This window comes from Mesoplodon bidens (genome assembly GCF_964165515.1).
Source record: "Mesoplodon bidens genome assembly, contig: HAP1_SCAFFOLD_103, whole genome shotgun sequence".
NCBI classification, from domain to species: domain Eukaryota; kingdom Metazoa; phylum Chordata; class Mammalia; order Artiodactyla; family Ziphiidae; genus Mesoplodon; species Mesoplodon bidens.
This window is the reverse complement of record NW_027672700.1, coordinates 1,581,122-1,606,406: the sequence shown is the minus strand read 5'-3', so window position 1 is coordinate 1,606,406 and position 25,285 is coordinate 1,581,122. Positions and strand designations below refer to the sequence as shown.

The window sequence follows — 25,285 nt, the reverse complement described above, 5'->3', positions numbered from 1 at the left end:
TACTTGTCACTGTGTTAGTTGTTTTACATGTACTGTGTACTTTCATCTTCCAACAGCCCAATGAGCCAGGTACTATTGTCGTCTTTATTTTGCAAGTAAGGAAACTGAGTATCAATAACATTAAGGAACTTGCTCAAAGTCACACAGCGGGTACATGGTAGGGTCAGGACTCAAACTGAGGTCGTTGTGATCCTAGCACTTGTGCTTTTTCTGTGACCCCACATGCCCTCTGAAGATCCAGAGGGGTACCAGGTACATGCCCAGTTCCTAGAGGACAGGTTCTGTCGTTAACTTGAACAGAGACAAACCTGAGAGTTTCATTCCCTGGAGTGAAGGGTGTCTGATGCGCACCGCGGGCCTCGCCCCAGCAAAGCCCCATTTGCATTTGAGCGAATAATTCTGAGTTCAGGCTTTGGAGACCAGCTGCTAAGGTGTGACTCTCAAGTGTGCGCTTACTCATTGTGTGAGCAAGTCTCGACTTCTGTGTGCCTCTGTTTACTTGGTTATAAAATGGGGTTAAGATCTCACCAGGTAGTTGTGAGGATTAAACGACTTGGTACCCAAATCATGGGGTCACACATAAGCCTTAGTAAATGGTAGCTGTCATCCGCATCAGCCTTGAATACTTGTTGATTGAATGTGAACTAAATGTGGATGGCAAGCAGATGGGTATGCGCACAGGCAGGGCAGCTTGATTTACTCACGCCGAGGTGCCTTTACCTGTGACCCCTGCCGCATCTCTATTTGACAGCTAGTCAGATTTTCTTAGCCGTGAGCACTCAGTTCTCTTCCCAGGCCTTCTTCTTCAGCTCTTGACAATGGGCTGCATTTCCTAGCTGCCGAGTGGTAAAGCTGGGACTCCATCCAGGTCCCTGTGGCCTCAAAGCCCCTGCTCTGAACCACCATACTACCTGCCTTTTAAAATATTGTCCTAAGGGATAAAACGCACATAACGAGCTAGGTCTGTAAAATCCTGAAATAAATCCCTCAGGGAAATCCAGGTTGAGTAACTATTGTTGGATCATGTCATGAGCAGCCCAGGAGACTGGGGTCACTACTAAAGATCTGATTGGTTAAGATATCACCTAACACCTGTCAGAATGGCCGTCACCAAAAAGAACACAAATAACAACTGTTGGCGAGGATATGGAGAAAAGGGAACCCTTGTACACTGTTGGTGGAAATGTAAATTGGTGTGGCCACTACGGAAAACAGTTTGAAGGTTTCTCAAAACACTAAAAATAGAACTATCATATGATCCAGGAATTCCACTCCTGGGTATTTATTCCCCTAAAATGAAAACCACTAATTCAAAAAGATACATGCACCCCAATGTTCATAGCAGCATTATATACGATAGCCAAGACATGAAAGCAACCTAAGTGCCCATCAACAGATGAGTGGATAAAGAAGATGCAGTAGGGAATTCCCTGGCGGTCCAGTGGATAGGAGTTGACGCTTTCACTGCTACGGCCCAGGTTCAGTCCCTGGTTGGGGAACTAAGATCCCACAAGCTGCATGGTGTGGCCACCCCCCAAAAATAGATGTGATATATCTATATCTATATCTATATCTATATCTATATCTATATCTATATCTATATCTATATCTGCAGTGGAATACTACACAGCCATAAAAAAGAATGCAATTTTGCCATTTGCAGCAACATGGATGGACATGGAGGGTACTATGCTTAGTGAAATAAGTCAGACAGAGAAAGACAAATACTGTATGATATGACTTTTATGTGGAATCTAAAAAATAAAACTAGTGAATATAAGAAAAAAAGAAATAGACTCACAGATATAGAAAACAAACTAGTGGTTACCAGTGGGGAGCGGGAAAGGGGGAGGGACAAGTTAGAGGTAGGGAAATAAGAGGAACAAACTACCGTGCTCACTTCAGCAGCACATATACTAAAATTGGAACAATACAGAGAAGATTAACATGGCCCCTGTGCAAGGATGACACGGAAATTCATGAAGCGTTCCATCCTTTTGTGACCAGAATGGGAAGGAAATTCAAAAAAGAGGGGATATATGAATACATAGAGCTGATTCACGTTGCTGTACAGTTGAAACTAACACAACATCGTAAAGCAGCTATACTCCAATTTCAAAAAAAGAGGTACAAACTACTATGTATAAAATAAATAAGCTACAATGATATATTTTACAGCACAGGGAATATAGCCAATATATTTTTTTTAATTTCACTTTTTCCTAATTTTTTTTTCTTTTTTTTTTAAACCCCACATTTGTTTATTTATTTATTTTTTTGGCTGTCTTGGGTCTTCGTTTCTGTGCGAGGGCTTTCTCTATTTGTGGCAAGCGGGGGCCACTCCTCATTGTGGTGCGCTGGCCTCTCACTATCGTGGCCTCTCTTGTTGTGGAACACAGGCTCCAGACGCACAGGCTCAGTAGTTGTGGCTCACGGTCCTAGTCGCTCCGCGGCATTTGGGATCCTCCCAGACCAGGGCCTGAACCCGTGTCCCCTGCATTAGCAGGCAGACTCTCAACCACTGCGCCACCAGGGAAGCCCATAGCCAATATTTTATAATAACTATAAATGGAATATAACCTTTAAAAATTGTGAATCACTATGTTGTACACCTGAAACATACAATATTTTACATTGACTATATCTCAATTAAAAAGTAAAAAAGCTGCGACCTAAAAAAAAAAAAATCTGATTGGTGAAGGATTACTGTGTGGTCCCACTGGAAGACAGGAAACATGTAAGGAGGACCTTAAAAGTCAGCTCCCCTCTCCTCCTGCCTGGTTTCTCAGCTTCTTTTGATAAGGGAAAGAAAGGACTTTTTACATTGATCTTTGCAAGCTCAGTTGATTGTGTCTATTTCTGCAAGACTTTGTTGCAAATAAAAGGATTCCCTGCATACATAGAAAATCGCTCTTTCTCAGATATCCAAGATACGCAGTATTTTTATGTGAAAAAAAAGAAAGTTGTAATACAATATGCACAGAGTTCTCCCTTTTTTTTTTTTTTTCAAATGCCAATATCCGACCACAGGAGAAATCTGAAGGAAAAGACATAAAAGTGTTGAGAGTATTATCCCAGCATGATGAGACAGCGTGAGCCATGACATTCACTCAGTCGTTCAACAACTATTTATTGCAGCCCTACTGTGTGCCGGCCACTGAGGATACAGCGGGGGGACACTTTCCACTTTATGGGTTTCTGCCCTGTTTGGATTTGTGTAACAGGCATGTGTAACTTTTGTATCCAGAACTATAATCAAAAATTGCTTCTTCTCCCAAAGAAGAAAATCCCTCTTTCCAACAGCCCAAGTCCGCATCACCCATCTCTGCCATCTCGGGATCCGCCCAGCGCCCCTCTCCTCATGCACCCTTCACATCAGCCAGCCCAGCCCTTCACTCTCCAGCCTCTAGTCTCTCTGAAAAGAGAATGACAGACCTAGGTCTGAATTCTGATCCTACTGCTTACCAGCTCCATAGCTGAACCTTGCTGGGCGTCTGTGTCTCACCTATAAATGCAAACACATTTCCTTGCTGGGCTGTTTGTAATGATCAGAAAATATCACGTGGTAAACTTCTGGCATGGTGCCTGGCACACGGCAAGTGGTTAATACTGAATAGCTATTATTATAATATTATTATTCTCACTCTTCCAAGCTGGAAATTCTCAGCAAGTGGCATTGTCAGAGGTCAAGGGCCCAGGCACGAGCCGGTTCAGCTCCCCTCCTGTCTCTCTCCGCACCCACCTTTCCTCCATTCCCTCCATCTTCCCTCACTATGTTCTCTTTCCAAATGCAGCTCTTCCCTCCCTGAGTCTCCCCTTCTCTCTCCCTCCCAGACCACCTTGTGCACAAGCTCCTGAATCACGACCTCCTTCTTCAGCGTCTACAGCCTCCCACTCCATCTTTCTCCTTCATCATCAAACATGCACTTCAAGCTGGTGTATCTTCACTGGGACCACTGCTTCCTTAGCTCCTTTTCTACTGCTTGTACCCCTGTCCCACTAAGACCTTGAAGTGCATTACACCCTGTGTGCTCACCACCAACTTCCCACATTGTCTTTGCCTCTTTGGCAACTGACGTGGCCCCCCCTGCACTGAAGCCCCAGCTTCCTCCCCCAGCCATGTTCTCTCTGGCCTACCCAACCCTCTCGGTTTGCTTTCTTGAAACCCTCTTATCTTTCATAATTACAGCTTGGGTGGGTGATGCTCCTGGCAGCCAGTAGGTGGAGGCCAGGGATGCTGCTAAACGTCCTACGGTGCCCAGGACGGCTCCCACAACGAGGACTGTCCAGCCCAACACGTCGAGATGCTGCAGTTGAGAAATGCTGCTGGCTCCTTCGTCTCTAATACATCCCGGTTATTTTTCTGAAAAAAAAAAATCACCCTTCGTTAAGCCAGCTCACTGCTCCATCAGAAGCTGAAATAGCAGTGACTCGGACCCTGGAGTCACACCACTGTGATCCCAATCCCTGGCTCAGCCATTTGCCAGCTGTGTGGCGTCCAGCAGCCACAGGTCTCAGAGCCTGACCGCCTCGTGTGTAAAAGGAGGCGATGGCGGGACAATACAATGGGGTGATGCGTTGATTGCTTGGCAGAGGGCCGGGCACACAGGTCACACTCGTGACATTTCAGTGATGTTTAAATCAAGTTTATACTCTTTAGGCTACTGTTCTAGGCTGGCCACAAACTGAGCTCAGCTTTCCATCCCGACTCTTCCCTCTACTCCTCCCCTCCCCCATCATCTGCTCTACCCCAATTAAGCTCTTCCAGAACATGCACTGCATTTCCCCACCTCTCATCCTACCTCCTGCCTTCACCCCCCATATTAGTTTCCTATGGCTGTTCTAACAAATTACCACAAACTTAGGGGCTTAACACAACTCATATTTATTCTTTTACAGTTCTGGAGGCCAAAGGTCCAAAATCAGTTTCGCTAAGGTAAAGGCAAGGGGCTGGTTCCTTCTGGAGGCTCTAGGAAAGAATCCGTTTCCTTGCCTTTTCTAGTCTCTAGACTGGAAAAGGTGAGGAAATAAAAATTCCCCGCTTTCCTTGGCTCACGGCAGAGGAGCACCTTCAACTCTCTGCTTCTGTCACAACACCGTCTCTGTCTGTAGTCAGACTCCCTGTGTCTGCTTCTTGTAAGAACCCATGCGCCTATGTTGGGTCCCCCCAGCTAATCCAGGATAAGCCCGCATCTCAAGATCCTTACCCTCATCACATCTGCAAAGGTCCTTCTGCCCTGTCAGGTAATGTTCATAGGCTCTACGGATTAGGAGCCAGACATCTTTGGGGGGGAGGCATCATTCACCCAACCACCTCTTCCATTCTGACACGCCATCCCCTCCAACTCTGCATACCCACGCATGCCCACGCCCAGTGGGGCCTCAGCCAAGCAGTGATGACACCAGGTGAATGATGGCGCCTCCCCTGGGACTCTTTCATAGACGGATGGTGTGCAAGGACCAACCTTGGGGAACTTCCCAGGATAAATACCCTGTTTAGAGGGAATAGGGCTTTCAAGAAACCAAGCTTGCTGCTGGGTGGAGCCCTGGGCTAGGACACAGAAGCCTGGGTTCAAGTCCATCCTCACACCTGTGGCTGAAGGTTCCCCCTCAGTGCCCCCGCCCTGGGAGGCTGCAGCCTCATATGAGCTGTGTGGCCTTGGACAAGTCATTTTACCTCTCTGGGCCTCGATGCCTCACCTGCCAAGGGAGGATGGTGAGCTAATTAGTACTGGCCTGTGGTAAGGGTCCAGTAAATAGCAGCTGTGACTTTTACATGCAGTAACTTCTTCCTGAGCCTTTCTTGAGTGTAAATTATTTCTTTTATAGATCACAAGGACCACATGGATGGATCATTTCTAGACTTAAAGACCCTCGGGATGGAAAAAAATGTTCGGAAAATATTGGATGTAAAACCTGACTTGCCAACTTTTTCAAGAGTAGAGATCGGAACGGTAACCAAAGAAACTTTGTCTCTGCATTGACTGACACGTGGGGAGGGTGGGCATGAGGACAGACACGAGCCGTGTGCCCTGGCACCACTGTATACATCATTGGTTCGAGGCCAGGTCCTCCCTGATGGGCTGGCACCTGTATGGACTGGTCGGTGCCTGGCCGTACCAGCGATCCAATGTTTGAATAGAAAGGCGGCTTCCCATCATGTACAGCATGATATAGCATTGCACTGATGCTGGACAGGTCAATCTCTGGGCCCTCCTTTTCACATCACATGTTATATTCTGCAGAAAATATCCAACAAGCTAATGTACAACAGTATGTCATGAGCTTGCCTAACATTTGCTTTTTGCTATAAACTGAAAAACATGAACACATAAATGGCAGCAGAAGGGAGCCATGATGATTAAGAAGACACAAGTTCTAGAATCAGAGACCTGTGTCCTAATCCCAGCTCTGCAAGCTCTGTGACCTTGGGCAGCCTCCTAACCTTTCTGGGACTTCAATTTCCCAGCTGTAAAATGATGATGGAAAAATTAAAGGAGATCATCATGTAAAGTGATTATCCCAGTGCCTAGCTCATAGCGAGCACTTTAATAGATGATAGTTATTATTGTCAAACAGTATTTAAAGAGTATTATCCAAGAAAACCTTCCTTTCTTAGGGAGCATAGTTTGTGTTTTCCAGGATTTTCAGAAGTAATTTGATTGTTAGGTTGAAGGTGCCCTGTATCCTAAATGGATGTTTGATCGGGTGTTTGACTGACACATGACAATGGACAGCTCAGGCCAGCGTGGCTTGCTGCGGCAGCTGGTCTAAACCAGCTTTTGGAAAACATAATAAAGCCATCCTCTCTGTACCAGCATTTTCTCCTACAATTTTTCTAGACATTTGCTCACACGTCTAGAGATGTGAGTCTTCAGAAACGTGTTGGTCTTCCTGATAAAACCGAACCTTCCTTCTCTGAGGTTGGGAGTAGAGGGACCGTCTCCAGGTGGGGAGCTCAGCTGGATCTCACGTCCTGATGATCCAGCTTCCAAGATTTACCTTCCCCTTGGCAACAAGCCCTCATCCCACCACTGACACCACAGAGCAGGAAACCTCCCAACTCTCAATCCTCCAAGGTTAGCAGTAATTAAACGGAAGAGCAGGAGGAAGAATAGCTGACATCTGTGAACTGCTTACTGTGTGCCAGGCGTTGAGCTCAGCCGGCTCCATGCCTTATGTCATTTAACCATCGTAGCAGCCTTGTGTCATAGTTACTATTATTGTCCCCATTTAACAGATAAGAAAAATTAAGGCTTCAGGAGGTCAAGTACCTCACCCAAGGTCACAGAATAATGATTGAAGACACACCAGGGGTGTGTCCCTGGTGGTGTGTCTGCGAGCCTGCAGAGACCGGGTGGGGACTGTGTGCTTGGATCCTGTAGCCCAGGCTCTTCCTTAGTGACCCTCCCCTCAGGAAAAGAGGGGGCGTCTGGAGAGGTACAGAGGATGCAGCTCAGGGTAGCTGAAGACACTGAGCAGCAGCTCAGGTTCTTTTTGCAGCAGATCTGCCCGGTTTATTGTCATCTTCAGATACCCTCTTTTATTCTCATCTCCATAGATACATAGACAAATATGTCCACTCTTATCTACCACAGTCACTTTGGGGGCCATTATAGTTTTTTAGTTGTTTTGTTTTTAATCTCAGAGGTTTTCAGGGTAGTGCCAACAAATGCTAGGGCTAAGAGGTGCTCATGGCAAGCATTAAAAACCATTTTATTTTTTAAGGAGGCTTATTATGGTTATTTGTAGTCGTTCAGATCGGGTAACCTATTCAGACTGGTGGCCATTCCATGCAGTCATTTGGGCTTCCAGCAGCCAGCTGGCTGGTTGGGGTCTTAGGGAGATGCAGCTGCAAACACTATCTGCATTGTCTCTGGAAAGGGTCTGAAGGGATGCCCACCCACCAGGTTCCAGAGCTAGGAGAAGGTTGGGCCAAATTTTGTGAGGGTATGGTTTCTGCTGCACAGAAATGAGATTCCTTTAATAAAAAGGAGGGAGGCTATTTTCCACTTAACCTTCATTCGTTCATTCAACAAACATGCCCACTATGCACCACTCGGTGCCAGGTGCCATGCTGGGCACAAGGAGGGAGATAGTGAGCAAAAGCCACATGGTCTCCATTTTTCTGGAGCTTGTCTTCTCAACATCAGCGGTACTGATTTTTTGAGCCAGGTAACTCTTTGTTTGGGAGACTGCCCTATGCATCGTGGGGTGTTTAGCAGCATCCTTGTCCTCTACCCACTAGACGCCAGCAGCAATTATGACACCCACAAATGTGTCCAGGCATTGCTAAATGTCCTGGAGGGGGTAGGGTGGCCAGAGTCACCCCCGGTTGAGAACCACTGGCCTAAAGGGAAGACAGACGAGACGGTGTCCAAAGAATGGCACAAGTGATGCATCATTTCAAAGGCAGTTGTGCTCTGAAGGGGTAGGAACACAGTCATAAAGAAAGCAGTTCACAGAGTCAGACTGGATTTAAAACCAACTCTCTTGGCATGGACATATATACACACACACGCTACCAAAGGTAAAATAGATAGCTAGTGGGAAGCAGCTGCATCGCACAGGGAGAGCAGGTTGGTGCTGTGTGTCTACCTAGAGGGGTGGGATAGGGAGGGTGGGAGGGAGACGCAAGAGGCAGGGGATATGGGGATATATGGATACGTATAGCTGATTCACTTTTTGATACAGCAGACACTAACGCAGCATTGTAAAGCAATTATACTCCAATAAAGATGTTAAAAAAATTAACTCTCTCAAATTATTCTTTAGTATCTTTCCAGTTCTTCCATTATTCTTTGGGTTATTCTTCTGGATGTAGAAAATCATAACGGAATGCCAAGAGAGTTTTTCTTCTTTTTTTTATTTCAGCCTCAAAATGGCCTTTCCAGCCCAGGGTCCATCATGGTCTCTGAGAAGTTAAGGAAAATGGATGTGGCTGACGCTTTAGATCTTAGTGAAAAGCTGGTAGGTATACCCAGCATCAGTCCCCTCCTGTCCAAACGTGCGTGCCCTGCAGATAGTTTAAACATCAACTCCACATACATGTTTAGTTGTTACAGTAGCTCCACGAGACCCATCTCCTATCCCAGCATGGGCTGGAAATTGCAGAGCCCAATTCCTTGGAAGACTGGGTAGTAAGAATGAATGTTTATGTCTGTTGTCATTCCCCCTCCCCACTTGCCCCCAATTCTCAAAAAGGCATAGTGTAAATGGATGCGGGGGAAAATGAAAGTCGTACTAAAAGCCCCAAATGCACTCATTTGCAAAGCATGTGTTTCTTCTCTGCAACTGCAGAAAATGAATGAAACACAATTAGACGTTTGCCTCCTCAAAGTGGCCTCCAGCGGTCTTGGGCCAGGCCTCTTACCTGCGAAATGCTTTCTCGTAGTACATGGACATGAGCAAAACCCTCGGGACTTTGATGAACATCAAAGGTATGTCAGGTCACGTGTCCATGAAACACCTCTCCCCAAAAGAGAGGGAGAGAGTCTACCAGCTTCGACAAAGAGACCTGTACCTGGTGTTTGATAAGATCACCCTACTCAAGAACCAGCTGCAGAGAAAAGAAGAGCTTTTGAGACGATACGAGAAGGACATTGAACAGCTCATGTGTGGCCCATGTCTCCGGCAAAAGGCCCAGGCCTCCATTCTCCAGGCTAAACCTCGGTGCAGCTGCAGACCCGTAGGGACCAGGACAAGAGGACAGAGGCCTGGGTGTGGAGGGGGGCAGGCGGGATGGTGACTCAGGGCCTGATGGACCCAAGTCTCTGGGCAAGAAAGCAGCAGTTAAAGTACCCTACTGTTAAGGAATAAGGTGTACCTTTTATAAATGTGTCTGATGTTTCACCATGTGTGTGCTTTTCGTAATTCCATCCTATTTTCAGTGGTATCCGTTCCCCCACCCTCTCTGGGAAATTGGGAGGGGCTGGTAGCATAACCGTTGCCCCCTTCGTGCTGCACGTCCACAGCCAATGGGCTATTTATTCTGCCCTCTAGTCCCCACATCTTCAGCCTTCCCCCCACTTGTAAGGAAACCGCGAAGCCAGGCATATATGGAAGTGTTCTGAGGATCTCCCAGGTCGGGAGCATTGGTGGTGATTGAGAAAGCTGAGAAGAAAAGAGACTTTGTCTCTCCTGTGTGCTCAGGCAGAGCAAAGTGTCGGTTCAGATGTACCAGTCACAGGTGGCAAAGCTGAAGGACGACATCTCCAAAGAGGCCGAAGAAAAGGCGCTGCTGAAGGAGGCCCTGGCGCACATGGAAGAGCAGCTGCACCAGGAGAAGAGGGTCACCAGGGCGATCAGGCAGCAGAAGGTGAGAGGTCCCTGCTCGGAGCAGAGCCTCTGAGGCTGCCCCTCAGCTCCCTTTAGAAACAGCCAACTGAGGCCCCAGTGGGATCCAGGCAGCAAAGAATGCATTCACTCATTGCAAAGGAAGGTGGCAGAATAGCTTTAGCATTAGGCAGACTTAGGTTTAGACTCTTGCTCTGCCATTTACTGTGTGACTTAAGGCAGTTTTTTTGTTTAACATGTTTATTGGAGTATAATTGCTTTACAGTGTTGTGTTCATTTCTGCTGTGTAACAATGTGAATCAGCTATATGCATACGTATATCCTCAGATCCCTCCCTCTTGCGTCTCCCTCCCACCCTCCTTATCCCACCCCTCTAGGTGGTCGCAAAGCACTGAGCTGATCTCCCTGTGCTATGCCGCTGCTTCCCACTAGCTATCTATTTTACATTTGGTAGTGTATATATGGCCATGCCACTCTCTCACTTCGTCCCATCTTACCCTTCCCCCTCCCCATGTCCTCAAGTCCATTCTCTACATCTGTGTCTTTATTCCTGGCTGCCCCTAGGTTCATCAGAACCTTCTTTTTTTTTTTTTTTTAGATTCCATATATATGTGTTAGCTTAACCTCTCTGAGACTCATAGTCTAGCTTGCCTCTATTTTTTTAAACTTTCTTTTTTAATTTAATTTTTATTTTATATTGGATTATAGTTGATTTACAGAGTTGTGTTAGTTTCAGGTGTACAGCAAAGTGATTCAGTTATACATATACATATATCTATTCTTTTTCAGATTCTTTTCCCATATAAGTTATTTCAGAATATTGAGTAGAGTTCCCTGTGCTATACAGTAGGCCTCTCCTTTCTTGCCTCCTTCTGAGTGGATGGTTTTCTCTTATTCCACTTTCCCCCTCTATTAGCTTGGAAATATTTCACTTTTTTACTATTCTTTTAGTAATAGTAAGACAATAGCATTCATCCTTGACTCACCAACATCACACATTAATTAAGTTTTTCACTCTTCTACTATTCTCTTAGTAGTCATCCTGAAGACTACAATATGCATTCTTTTTTTTTTTTTTTTTTTTTTTTGCGGTACGTGGGCCTCTCACTGTTGTGGCCTCTCCCGTTGTGGAGCACAGGCTCCGGACGCACAGGCTCAGTGGCCATGGCCCACGGGCCCAGCCGTTCCGCGGCATGTGGGATCCTCCCGGACCGGAACACGAACCCATGTCCCCTGCATCGGCAGGCAGACTCTCAACCACTGCGCCACCAGGGAAGCCCTGCATTCTTAACTTACCAAGAGGCAATAGTAGTTGATAATTATGCCCTTCTCCTTGACAGTGCAATGAGTTTCAAACACCTTAACTTCACTTACCCCCTCCAGATTTATAAGCCATTGCTGTCATTTTCTAAACTCCTATTGATACTTAAAACCCCACAAGACATTATTAGTGTTTTTCTATAGTCAGTATCATATCCACACATTACCCTTACTGTTGCTTGTCTTTTCTGCATCTCTGATCACCCACCTGGGTTCATTTTTCTTGTGCCTGAAGAATAGCCTTTAATGTTTTCCCTCATTGTGGCTCTGCTGATGACAAATTCTCAAATGTGCCTGTGTGTCTGTCTGGAGATGTATATTTAACCTTCATTCTTTTTTTTTTTTTTTTTTTTGCAGTATGTGGGCCTCTTACTGTTGTGGCCTCTCCCGTTGCGGAGCACAGACTCCGGACGTGCAGGCTCAGTGGCCATGGCTCACGGGCCCAGCCCCTCCACGGCATGTGGGATCTTCCCAGACTGGGTCACGAACCCGTTTCCCCTGCATCGGCAGGCGGACTCTCAACCACTGCGCCACCAGGGAAGCCCACCTTCATTCTTAAAACACATTTGACTGTGTATTGAATTCTACAATGGCAATTCTTTTCTTTCAGCACATTAGATACAGCATTAGATATGTCACTATTGTCTTGTGGCTCCGATTATTTCTATTTAGAAGTCATTTGTAAGCCTAACTGTTGTACCTTTGCATAATCTGTCTTTTTCTCTGGTTGCTTTTAAGATTGTCTTTTCCCCTGATTTCCAGCCGTTTTATTATGGTTTATCTAGGTGTGGATTCAGTTTTATTTACCTCGTTCAGAGTTCGTAGGGGCTTCTTGAATCCCTGGCTTGGTGTTTTGCCTTAGTTCAGGCGCTTGGGCTCTGTACCACACAGGCAGTGGGGAGCTACTAAGGCTTCTAAACAAGTGACTGATGCAAAGACATTCGTGGACAGTAATAAGCGTGAAAATGATAGTTACAATTTCTCAGGTACTAGGCGTTCCCCTGAACATTTCATCTCTTCATCTTCACAACAGCGCTGTGATCTAGAAATCATCCTCTCCATTTTACAGATGAGAAAGTCAAGGCTACTAGTTACTAGTAAAGTAACTAGCCCAATGGCACAGTCGGTTTTGTCTGACTCCAGGTTCGTCTGACTTCACTGACCCTGGCGTAGCAAACAGCCACATGCTACTGTTTGCACTGAAATTAATAAAAATTAAATAAAATTTTTAGTTCAGTTCCTCCGACACACCAGCCCCATTTCGAGTGCTCGATCCCCAAATGTGGCTGGTGGCTGCCGTATTAGACAACACAGCCTCGCTCAGAGTACCTGTACCGCTGGAGAAATTTCTGTTGGACAGAGCTGCCTTACAGCTGGGTAACTCTCAGAGTACCGTTAAGATTGCACTGGAAGAATCTAAACTCGAGGCGAGGAGGCCAGTTATCACAGTCCAGCTTGCATGTGAGAGGGACTGGAGGACAGGCGTGAGACCACTGAGTGTGAGGGAGGGAGCAGGGCGGCCGCTGAAGGTGACTCTGAGGCTTGGGGACGGGAACGGGGGCTGTTCCTGCAGAGCACAGATAAGGGCAGAGCCCAAGGCTGGACTTGGCTTTTGCAGCATATGAAAAAGGCTGCTGATATAGAAGTCAGAGCATGTTTAGACCTGGGAGAAAACTAAGGCCCAGAGAGCTTAGATGACTTTTCCAAGGTAACGGAGCTGGGTAGAGGCTCTTCCACTGTACCACACTACTCAGAAGAAAGCTCTTAAGGGCTTTTCTGGGTCTTTTATTAGATCCCTGTGATCCCCCTCTTCAGATCCCTAAAAACACAGCCTGTGAATTTGTTTCAGCACAAACACTTTCCATTTATTTATGAGAGTTTGCCTCATTTCCTGTTAGTGCCAGAGCCCAGGGCTCAGCAGGTGCATCCAAGAATTGAGCAGCTGCGAGGCCTACACTGGCCAGCCAAGGGTAGCGTGGAGCACTCCCAAGTTTACCATGCGTTGACTGTTACCCAAGCAAGGGGGGAAAAGTAGGCAAGCTTCTCCACTTTAAATGCCTTCCTTGGCAGGCTGCAATTCTTAACAGACATTGCTTTAGCAAGCCTCCAGAGAGGTTACCACCAGTGAGTGTGCTCAAAGTGGTAACGACAAACAGTTATGATAATAAACCCAATCATAACATTTCCAAGTACCCATCACGAGTTATTAGAACGAGACTGTACGGCGGACATTCCCGTCCACCTTTCCTAGGTTACAACAGTACTTAACACACTCACAGAGCCCTTAAGCACTATTCCAAACATTGAATCCCCACAATAACTCTATGCAGTGATACTAGTATCATCATCCCCATTTGACAGATGAGGACACTGAGTCACGGAGCAGTGAAATAACTTTCCGAGTGTCTTACGGCTTGTTAGGGACCGAGCTGGGATGGGAGTGTGCGGTAGAACATAGTTGGGCCCCGGGTGCAGAGCTCATCCCTTTCCCGTAGGGGGCAACTCCCTGTGAGTTTGCCTCCACCCTGTGCATGCCTGTGACCCCTGCTGCTGGGCTGCAGCTGTCCCTACCCCTCAGGGACTCCCCCACTGCCATTAGCCCCCCTAGAAGAGTTTCCCCAGAGGGCATGATGGTCACATTAGCAGCAAGCCCTCGGTTTCATCATCCTTTCAGGTTGAAGAGAAGCTTCGGGAGGATTCCAGAAGGAAATTGCTTCAGCTGCAAGAAATGAGGAACAGAGAAAACCTCATTAAAGCCAATTTGGAAAGGGCAGTAGGTCAGGTAGGCGTGCTGCAGAGCCCCTTCACGGGCCCGTGCTCTCCACGGAATCCCGCACCCAAGCGGCCGGCAGGGATGAAAGAGGAGGAAGACGGCCTGCCTTAGTTCACCCGCTTCTTTTCTATACGAAGAAGTGTCTAGAAAGAACTAGAGCTGAGATTCTATCTAGATCTGGAGTCTGAGCTCTTAACCACGATGCTCTACTACTTCGCTATTAGTTACTAAGCTAAGCATCGTTTTGCTGTGTTTTGAAGAAAGTTTCGTGAACCTTTGTCCCTCCCCCAAAGGTAGTGGAAATGACTCCTGCGTTAGTCCTGTCCCCCATCAGCTGCAGTTCCCCTTCCCCTCATTTCAGATGAAGATCAACAGTTCTCGGGAAACTCAGCAGTATTTGCTGCGAGAAGAGTTACGGCAGCATCTGGCAGACAAGGAGAAGCTGACTGAGGAAAGGCTACAGCAAGAGAAGCTGAAAGCCAGAGTCAAGCGGCTAATGGCAGAGAAATCGGTAAGGTGGTCCCCGTCCTTCTTTTTACTACTGGAAACTGATGAAATGGGCTTTCCTATGAGAAACAGAGGGCACATACTTAGATGGAGGAATCTCAGCAACTCCTTGTTGGGAGCTAAATTAATTAAAGAGGGTGAATGGTGTAGGAGGAATTAACATGAAGCTTGAATCCTAAAACTCAGAGATCAACTTGAAGATCAACTTGAAGAGGCAAGCTTATTGAAATGTCTAGAAATGGTACTTTGTTTATATACCGCAGCTGATTTTATTGATACAAATCCCAGTTGTTACTGCGGGTCCTGGTTTGTGTCTAAGTGTGTGCAAGACCAACCAATAGTATTTCAGTCTTTCTCTTCATGCATATCAGGGGAAACACATGGCCAAAACGGCTACTTACTTTTCCAGAAACCAGCCAATTAGAGGATAGTTTACAGTGGCGCCTCTCAAATCAAAGGTGTCCACGGATCATATGGGGATGTTGTTGAAATGCAGATTCTGACTCAGCAGGTCTTGGGTGGGGGGAGCCTGGGATTCTGCATTTCTGAACAGCTCCCAGCTGGTACCAAGGGCACAGCTCTGCAGACTACATTTTTAGCCACAAAGTCTTAGAAGAAGGTTTTCCCCAAGTTGGCCGATAAGAACCATCTGGGGCTTCTCTGGTGGCAGAGTAGTTGAGAGTCCGCCTGCCGATGCAGGGGACACGGGTTCGTGCCCCGGTCTGGGAAGATCCCACATGCCGCGGAGCGGATGGGCCTGTGAGCCATGGCCGCTGAGCCTGCGCGTCCGGAGCCTGTGCTCCGCAACGGGAGAGGCCACAACACTGAGAGGCCCGCGTACCGCAAAAAAGAAGGGGGGTGGAGGGGGCTTTTTTAAGGATATAGGGGTGAGTGCCTCATAAAAACTGGGAGCTGAAAGAGAGCCTGGCCTCGAAATAGAACTGGTAAGCCATCAGATCTCAGGCATCATCTCTTTTACACACACACAAGCATGCGCACATGCACACACAGGCCGTATCTCCTCTCTGTGTCTCTGTGTGGCTCCCCTGATCTCTGCTCTCTCCAGTCATGTGACAGGAAGGAATGACCTCATGGTCCCCCAGTTCAAAGGAACAGCCCAGAAAGCAAGTAGCATCTTAGAGCCCATAACCCCAAATCCTGGGAGTGACCAACTTAAAAGCCCAGCCCATGCCAAGTGCCCGATCAGCTATGACCAGGGACAGAGTCACACACATGGCTGCCTGGATCCAGGAGTAGTGCTCAGAAAAGGGTTAGACAGACCCCCTAGAGTATGCTGCATTTTACCCTCCTAAGACATCAGAGACATAAGGCATTCAGTTCAGTAACAGCTTTCCGAGAGAAAGTCCATCCCAGTGAAATTGCCTATAATCAGAAACTGCTGGTTCAAAAAAAGATGCAAATGTCAGAAGAAAACGTTATCTGTGTATCTGGAAGAGTGTACACCAAAATGTGAATAAGGTTACCTGTGGGTAGTGTGATAATGGTGGATCATTTTACCTTCGTTTTGCTCACGTCTATGTGTGTATATAAATACTTTTTACAACAAAGATTTTATTTTCAGTAAAAAAAAATGCCATTTGAGAAATATTTGGGGATCTCCCTACAATTTTAGACTTTGGACATTTGTTGCTCTTGCTTGTTGTAGGTTGGAGCCAGAAAAGGCACCCCAAAGATGGACCAAGGAAGGGAGATGCTGAAGAGAGAAATGTCCAGCAAATCCAGCCAGAGCCTTCTGTTTTCTAAACCTGGTGGAAGGAACTAGAAACGTCGTCCCGCTGGGCCTCGCGTGATCCTCCGTGAGTCAGTGTAACTCTTCTGCGTCAAACTACTAAGATGCTTTTTTAGGACATTAAATGTTGCTACCCTAGTGTGTTGCTTCCTAGACTGGTATTTTGCACAATACTGTATTTTGGAGTGTGTGAGGAGAGGGGTTCTTTTCACAGATATTATGAATGTAAACATACGCAGGCATATGAAGAATAAGTTTGAAATTCAGACTCCTAGGCCTAGTCGATGCAATTATGTGTTTGGGTAGTGACAAACCCAAATGTCACACCTCCAAGGAGCTCTGAGAAGCCCGCAGTTGAGAAAACCCAGGGCGTGTACTGGGGCCACAGGACAGAATGGTAACCTCAGGGCTGTTGGGGCCATGGTATAGTGCATTTATATCTGAATTGATTATAATAAGTGTGAACAGCAACCAGTTTTATCGCTTCCATAACAGTGAGTCATGTTTATATGGCGCTCTGCGGTGTTCAAAACACTTCTCGTCTAATCCTCTCTCAAGCCCTGGGAGGTAAATAGCATTATGTTCCCCATTTTACAAATGAGGAAGCTGAGGCCCAGAGAGGTTAAATGGCCCGTCTAAAGTCACACAGCTAGTAAATTCAAGAATTGGGTCTGGAACCCAGGTTTCTAACTCCATCTCACGCTGCCCATTCTGCCGCGCCAAGACAGCCCAGTAGGTCAAGTCCCAGGCCATCAGGACAGACCAAGTACCCAGTCATCAAAGAACACACACTGCCCAGGTGGACACACCCCTTTCCCGTGGTGTTTGAAGAGACCCTCATTTTTGCCTTCTCTCCAGCCATCTGTTCTCTCCCTGCCTTTCTTGTACGGCCAGAGACCACCAAATAAAACAGGAGGAAGAGCCAGAAGCCATGAATATCATTTATTTTTTATTTTTAAAAAGCCACAATAGAAGTATTTTGATATTTTAAAACCAAATGCATTCTTTATACTGATTAAAACTAGAAGGAAATGGGAAAAATGATTTGCACGATCTTCCACTAAAGGTACTTCTTACACAGTGAGAAGGGTGAGCATCACCTGACCTTAAAAATAATCTTGAAAATCCCAGCAGTTTTCCATAAAGAACATATTACTTATACTGTACCATATCCCCCAAATCCAAAACAGCAATCTCCAGCACCAGAAAAGATCACTTGGTCAGGCAGTAGTTAAGTAGCTGGCTCATGTTTGGAAGCCAAATTGTGTGGGAAAAAACTACTTTGGTTGAATACAAATATTTGAATTTGCATAAGTTAAATGTAATGCCTATGTGACTCCACTGTATTTGAGGTCTTTCAAAGGACGTGTTAATTTTTATCATATCAACATTGCAACCCACAATGGCAATGTTCTTTCCTTACTCCTTGAACTAGATGGTTCTTTAGGTGTCTCCTCAGCCACACACCCCTTTCTCTGAGAATGCACATTCCCCAACCAGGTTTACCCTACCTACTGCTGCTCTCTTGGCCACACCTGACTGGCTGATCAGTAGATAGTCTACCCAAGCCAGACCAATCAGGTTTCTCTTCTAACCCAAGCTGGGCCAATCAGCACCTGTGCCCTTGATATTTGGAAGTGGGACATGGAGTTACCACACAGATCATTAATGGCCTGGAGCTGAAAGTCTTGATGCAGTTCCCAGCTGGGGTAGCCATTTCTCCCACTGTGTTTGGAGAAACAAAGCCAGTCTTAGAAAGAGATGGCCAGGATAGATAAGCAACAGGTAGAGACAAGAAACCAAGACCCAGGGAATTCCCTGGCAGTCCACCCTGCGCTTTCATTGCCAAGGGCCAGGACTCAATCCCTGATCAGGGAGCTAGGATCCCATAAGCCAAACCGTGTGACAAAAAAAAAAAAAAAAGAAAAGAAGAAGAAACCAAGACGACCCCCAGAGAGACAGTGCAGCAGACACTACAAGCCCCTTAGTCATTGCCTCCCTCTACTGTATAAGCAGCCCGCGAAATGCCCTCATTTCCCAGCCTCCCTTGCAGCTAGACCTGGCTGTGTTGTTCAGTTCTGGCCAGTGACATGCAGGTGAAGGCCCTGGGCAGGGCTTCCCTTCTGGAATTAAAGGCAAGGCTTTGCTAGGAGAAAGTTTTTCTCTTTGTCCCTTTGCCTTGTCTCCTTTTCCTCTCCTGCAGCTCGGACTTGGAGCTAGAGCAGCCATGTTGGGGATCACCAGGTAACAAGCAAGAGACCAAAGCCCACCTGAAAGGACTATGGAGTGGAAAGACATGAAAAGCCTGGGTGGGAGCCTAGTGGCATCACTGTGCTCTGCACTGTACCTGAACTGCCTACCTCTGTACATCCTGTTGTATAAATAAATCAATCCTCTCAGTTTCAGCCACTGTAGTCAGATGTACCTGTTTGTGCTGTGGAGCCAACGACTCAAAAGTTAGTGACTTAAAATGGCAACTATTAGTTCTCATGATTCCAGGCGTCAAGCTGGCCACTTGTACTGGTCTGGTTGGTTTGGCTGGGGCTAGTTTAGGGTGGCTTCGTGTACATGCCTGCCTGGTCATTGCCAGGCAAGCTGGGTTAGGACAGTGGTTCTCAACTGGGGGCGATTTTGCCACCCAGGGGGCATTGGGCAATGTCTGGACACACTTTGGTTGTTAAACTGGGGTGGGGGTGATCCTATCATCTAGGGGTAGAGGCCAGGGATGCTGCTAAACATCCTGCAGTGCACAGAACAGCTGCCCACAACCAAGACTTATTTGATCCAATATGTCAATAGTACCGAGAATGAGAAACCCTGGTCTAGAAAGGCCTCAGCTGGGACGTCTGATTCTGCCCGGTGTGGTCCCTCATCACCCAGCAGGCCAGACCAGGCCACGTGTGGTGGGTACAGGTTTCCAAGAGCAACAGGAGAGAGAAAGCCCCAAAGCACACTTTTCAAGTCTCCACCTGCCATGTGTTTGCCAACATCTCATCAGACAAAGCAAGCCACATGGCTAGAGTTCATTTGGGAGGGGCTCCAAATTTTTACCATCTACCCACATCCAGGTTTCTGTTATTTAAAGCTGAAGGCAGCGCGCGCCCAGAGCGTTAACGGGCGGGGGCGGGGGTGTGGAGTTGGGAGGTCAACTGGGCCTCCTGGTAGCCTCCCTGAGTTCAACCAATCCAGTGAGGAGAAGCCGTGGGCGGGGCGAGATCCACTGCCAGAGCAGCGTGAAAAATTTCCCAAGGCAGAGCGAAAACCTTTCCTGAGCGACTGAGCATGCCCGCTGGTGAAAGGTCCAGCCCAACTTTCACCACATCCCAGACTCCAGAGGGACTTTTCTGAAACCCAGAGAATTGACCATGAACTCAAACAGCTTAAAAGTCTTCCATGGCTCCCCCATGCCTCCTCAGGAAAAAAAGATCACACTTCAGTGGGTTTTTTATGCTTCATCCTCAACCAATTTCTTCAGCCACGTCTCCCACTACTTTTGCAAGAACTCTTTTGCTCCACGGATGTTGCAAACTTGCAGCTTCTCATACATACCATGTTCTCTGTGCACACAGGTTCACCTACCTGCGATTCTCTGCCCAGGCCCTCTCTACCAGGATAATTGCATCTGGGCTTTCTAGGTCTATGAAGACAGTCATGCTTCATCCCTCTGGCATAGTTCTTGTTTTTTTTTTTTTTTTTTTGCATCTTTGTTGGAGTGTAGTTGCTCTACAATGGTGTCTTGGTTTCTGCATTGTGGCAGGGTGAATCAGTTATGCATGTGCATGTGTTCCCATGTCTCTTCCCTCTTGCGTCTCCCTCCCTCCCGCCCTCCCTGTCCCACCCCTCTAGGTGGTCGTGGGGCGCCGAGCTGATCTCCCTGTGCTGTGCGGCTGCTTCCCACTAGCTATCTATTTTATGTTTGCTGGTGTATATGTGTCCATGGCATAGCTCTTCGTATTCTGTGTTGTGAATATACTCTATGTGCTCACATGTCTTATCTTCACTAGAATGTGAGCTACTTGAGGTCAGGGGTCTTGGCATATTTTACACCTGTATGGAACTCTAAGACCTAGCAGGGTGCCTGGCACAGGATAGATACTCAATAATTATTTATTGAATAAATGAATGGATTATGAGCTCCATGAAGGAAAAAAAAAAAGAGCTGAAGGCATTCCAACTGATGTAGAAAGTTGCCCTGATTCCTGATGACTTTCTGGTTCCTGGTTTTTTCCTTGGAAAGGCCCATTCCAATGCCTGCCCTTGGGTTCCACTAGGACTTTTTGTATCACTCAAGATTCTCTGGTTGCAACCAACAGAAATCTCCTGTGGCTAACTTAAAGAGAAAAGGAGTTTACTGAAAGGAAATACGGAAGGTTAGAGAATCAAAGGGCAAGCAAAGCGGAGGAGTCTGGACAGGCAGGAGCCATCTTTTCTTCCCCGTAGATGTCCCCTTTTTTGCTTCAGCCGGTTTGAGTTTCTGTTATTTGCAACCAAAATGGCATTTACTAAGACGCTCTGCACAACCCCAACTGGTAGCTCTTTGAAGCTACCAGCGACCTTTCTTTCCCCTGACGTTGTACCAAGGGACAGCAAGGTACCTGCAGTCCCCCCCCCCAGAACTCCCAATCTTCTGATCCCCCAAGAAGCTAAGCCAAACAACTTCCTTCCACCCTTGCCAATGGGGGCCCATTTGGATTCGTGACTTTGCAGATAAGGTGCCCTTCTCCAGCAACTTGGAAGAGCCAGCAGTGCCTGCTGTTGTGGAAACCGGGGTCATGAAGTGTCTACGGAAGAAAACAGCTTCCCCTGGATCCGTGTTGCAAAGTGTGTTCCTGGTAAGTGGAGTGGTTTCCAATTTTTTAGCGTCTTAGGAATGAAAGCAATACACTAACGATGAGAGGAAACACAAAATCTGCTAATGCATTTATTTTTTTATTATTATTATTATTTTTTAAATTTATGGCTGCTTTGGGTCTTCGTTGCTGCGCCCGGGCTTTCTCTAGTTGTGGCGAGCAGGCGCTACTGTTTGTTGCGTTGCGCGGGCTTCTCATTCCATGGCCTTCTCTTGTTGCGGAGCACAGGCTGTAGGCATGGAGGCTTCAGTAGTTGTGGCTCGCAGGCTCAAGAACGCAGGCTCAGTAGTTGTGGCGCACGGGCTTAGTTGCTCCGCGGCATGTGGGATCTTCCTGGACCAGGGCTCGAGCCTGTGTCCCCTGCATTGGCAGGCGGATTCTTAACCACTGCACCACCAGGGAAGCCCCTCATTTACTCTTAATGCTTCCCCCTGTTGAGGACAAACAGGAGGAAAAAAGAAAGGGCAGGGCTACCTTGGTGGCGCAGTGGTTGAGAGTCCGCCTGCCAGTGCAGGGGACACGGGTTCGTGTTCCGGTCCGGGAGGATCCCACATGCCACCGAGCGGCTGGGCCCGTGAGCCATGGCTGCTGAGCCTGTGCGTCCAGAGCCTGTGCTCCGCAGCAGTAGAGGCCGCAACAGTGAGAGACCCACGTACCGAAAAGAAAAGAAAAAAAAAAAAGGGCAATAGCAAGGTTCCAAATGAGCTGAGAATTGACCTTCTAAAAGGGCTCTCAATCTGGCCTCTGGTAGATGTCTGTCGGGGTTTCAGCCCAGCCTAGACCATCCTCAGGAGAGAAGACGTTTAGGGCTTACAGTGGGCTGACTGGTGGCCCCAAAGATCTCAGGCTCTAATCCCTGGGACCTGAGAATGTTACCTTACAAGGTAAAGTTTTGCGGATATAAGGATTTTGAGTTGAGACTATCCTCGCCCTAAGTGCCATGTGTAAGTGTACTTATAAGTGAGAGACAGGAGGAGATTATATCCAAAGAAGAGGCGGAGGCAGTGACCACAGAGGCAGGACTAGAGTGCTGCACCTACAAGTCAAGGGATGCCAGCAGCTTCTGTGGTTAGAGTCTTTTGAACTCCTTGGCTTTTCAGCTCCTAGGCTGTAAGATTTGAATCCGCAAATGCCCCAAGGAGAAAAGCTGCACCAAATGTCAAGCTTGCGTCTGTGTTTCCCTTCTCTCCAGAACTTGGCCCACATGTCTTGGTGTCTCTCTAACATTCAGATGCCAGCGAACAGATGTTTTCTTACTTTATCCAGCTTTTCTAAAATTTCTTTAGACTTCACCTGATCTTATGTTATTATTGAAGTACCATCTCAATTACCCCTAGGAAGAAAATTTACAATGTTTAGAGAAAATGGAACCCTGGTACAGTGTTGGTAGGAATGTAAACTGGCACAGCCACTGTGGAAAACAGTATGGAGGGTTCTCAGAAAACTAAAAATAGAACTACCATATGACCTCGAAACTCAACTCCTGGGTATAAATCCGAAAAAACCAAAAACACGTGTTTTCAAAAACATGTATTTGAAAAGATACATGCACCCCAATGTTCAGAGCGTCATTATTTACAATTACCCAGATATGGAAGCAACCTAAGTGTCATCAAGAGATGAATGGATAGGGGCTTCCCTGGTGGCGCAGTGGTTGAGAGTCTGCCTTCCGATGCAGGGGACACGGGTTTGTGCCCCGGTCCAGGAAGATCCCACATGCCGCGGTGAGGCTGGGCCCGTGAGCCATGGCCGTTGAGGCTGTGCATCTGGAGCCTGTGCTCTGCAACGGGGGAGGCCACAACAGTGAGAGGCCTGCGTACCGCAAAAAAAAAAAAAAATTTAAGAGAGATGAATGGATAAAGAAGATGTGGTACATATAACCAATGGAATACTACTCAGCCTTAAAAAATAACGAAATTTTGCCATTTGCAGCAACATGGGTGGACTTGGAGGGCAGTGTGGTAAGTGAAATAAGTCAAACAAAAACAAATACTGTAGGATATCACCTATATATGGAATGTAAAAAATACAACAAACTACCGAATATACCAAAAAAGAAGGAGAGTCACAGATATAGAGAACAAACTAATGGTTGCCAGCGCGGAGGGGGAGGAGGGTATAATACAGGGTGGGGAGGTGAGAGATGTAAACTTCTGGGTGTACGATAGGCTCAACGATGTATTGTACAACACAGGGAATATAGCCAATATTTTGTAATAACTGTAAATGTAAAGTAACCTTGAAAAAGTATATAAAAAATTTTTTAAAATAAATCATATTGAAAATTGGAAACAATTTAAATGTCCATCAACAGGAAAATGCACATATAAATTATTGTATTTCCCTAGATGGGAATCCTACATAGCGAGAAAAAAAAAGAAAAAGAAAAAAGGGATGCCAGCAGCCACCAGAGCTGGAAGAGGCAAGGGATGAACTCCTCCCTAGAGCATCCAAGGGAGTTTGTTCCTTCTGAAAAACCTTGATTGCAGCCCAGCTGATGCTGATTTGGGGCTTCCAGCCCCCAGACCCATGAGAGAATATGTTTGTTGTTTTAGGCCACTAAGCTTGTGGGAATTCATCACTGTGTTTAGCAAACCAACACGGGGCTCAATCTTCAACTCATTAGAGACCAGCCCCCCACTTTGATCTGAACACTTCTGGACTCTTCCTATACGGCAGGAGTGCTGTGGAAATTGCACAAAGGACCTTAGTTGTTTTGTATGTGTGGAAACAATCAAGTAGAAAATTATTCACGTTGTTCAGAGAATAGCTCATGGATGTTTAGTACGTAAACTATGGAGCATGGATGCACCTCCGTCTAAAAGAAAGGCAGGGAGAATGTTAGCTGGGAATGGTAGCAATAGGCTGGAGCCCTGAATAGTGCCTAGGAAGACAAGGAAGTTATCTGCAAGAGTAAATTAAAACCAAAGCAGGAGGTCACTTTCACCTCAAAATTCCCGAAGGCACACTCGTCCTGCTTGTTCACTGGTTCAGACTTCTCAGAGCTCTCTCTCTTTTCACTACAGAAAAAGCTAAAAAGGTAAAAACCAGAAGAAAGACCCTGGCCCCTCCTTTCCTCTCCGCCGTGTTTTTGTTCTTAGACTAAATATAAGAGAGGCAGAGACAGGGGAGAAAAATCAAAAGCCACCCACCTCACCTGTTCTTGGGCCCTAACTGGCCCCAGGGCTATGAAAGAGCAAAGAAAATTCCCCCCAGCACTCCCACCCCACCCAAAAGGAGGACTCTCAGCAGCCATATTCGTGCCATATGACCTCCACCCTCTCAAGTCACAGCTGATAGGTATGTGTTCACCTGACCCAGGAGAACCAATCAGAAGCTGGGCTGGGCTAGGCTCATCTCTCCCAGGTCCTGGGCTGGGCAATGTGGTATCAGGGATTAAGGGGCCAAAGGTGAGTGAAGCAGGGGACGTACCTCAGCACAGAGAGAAGGTGACTGCTGAAAGAGGCCGACATGAGGATGAGACCTCAGACATAGCTGTGTCCTGATGACTTTCTGGTCTTTGGTCCTGATGCCTTGGAAAGCCCAGCTGTACTTCTGCCCCTGGGTTCCACAAGAAATGCTGTGTCCTCCCAATAAATTCCCCTTTTAAGGTCGGATCCTAAATGTAGTCCATGTCCTTGAAGGCGGGCCCTGCCTTTGCATCATATCAGGCAGTGCTGGGCCCACAGTGGATACTCCACCTGGTCTCAATTTTGATTTTCACTTTTCTCAGACCAGTTACATTTCTGGAAAGGGGAGCCACAAGCAGATGATTGATCTAAAAGATCG

At 46.8% G+C, this 25,285-nt stretch overlaps 1 protein-coding gene across 1 annotated transcript in view; it reads left to right on the top strand.

The window, feature by feature from the left end:
• Positions 1 to 16,759, top strand: part of LOC308609789 (forkhead-associated domain-containing protein 1-like) — a 101,146-nt gene extending 84,387 nt beyond the window's left edge. The window contains exons 14-18 of the mRNA XM_081259091.1: positions 5,830 to 5,954; positions 8,875 to 8,970; positions 9,395 to 9,615; positions 10,153 to 10,318; positions 16,563 to 16,759. Coding sequence (XP_081115217.1) covers positions 5,830 to 5,954; positions 8,875 to 8,970; positions 9,395 to 9,615; positions 10,153 to 10,318; positions 16,563 to 16,679 — 725 coding nt within the window. The 3' untranslated portion in view covers positions 16,680 to 16,759. The remainder of the gene's footprint in view (positions 1 to 5,829; positions 5,955 to 8,874; positions 8,971 to 9,394; positions 9,616 to 10,152; positions 10,319 to 16,562) is intronic.
• Positions 16,760 to 25,285: the final 8,526 nt, after the last annotated feature.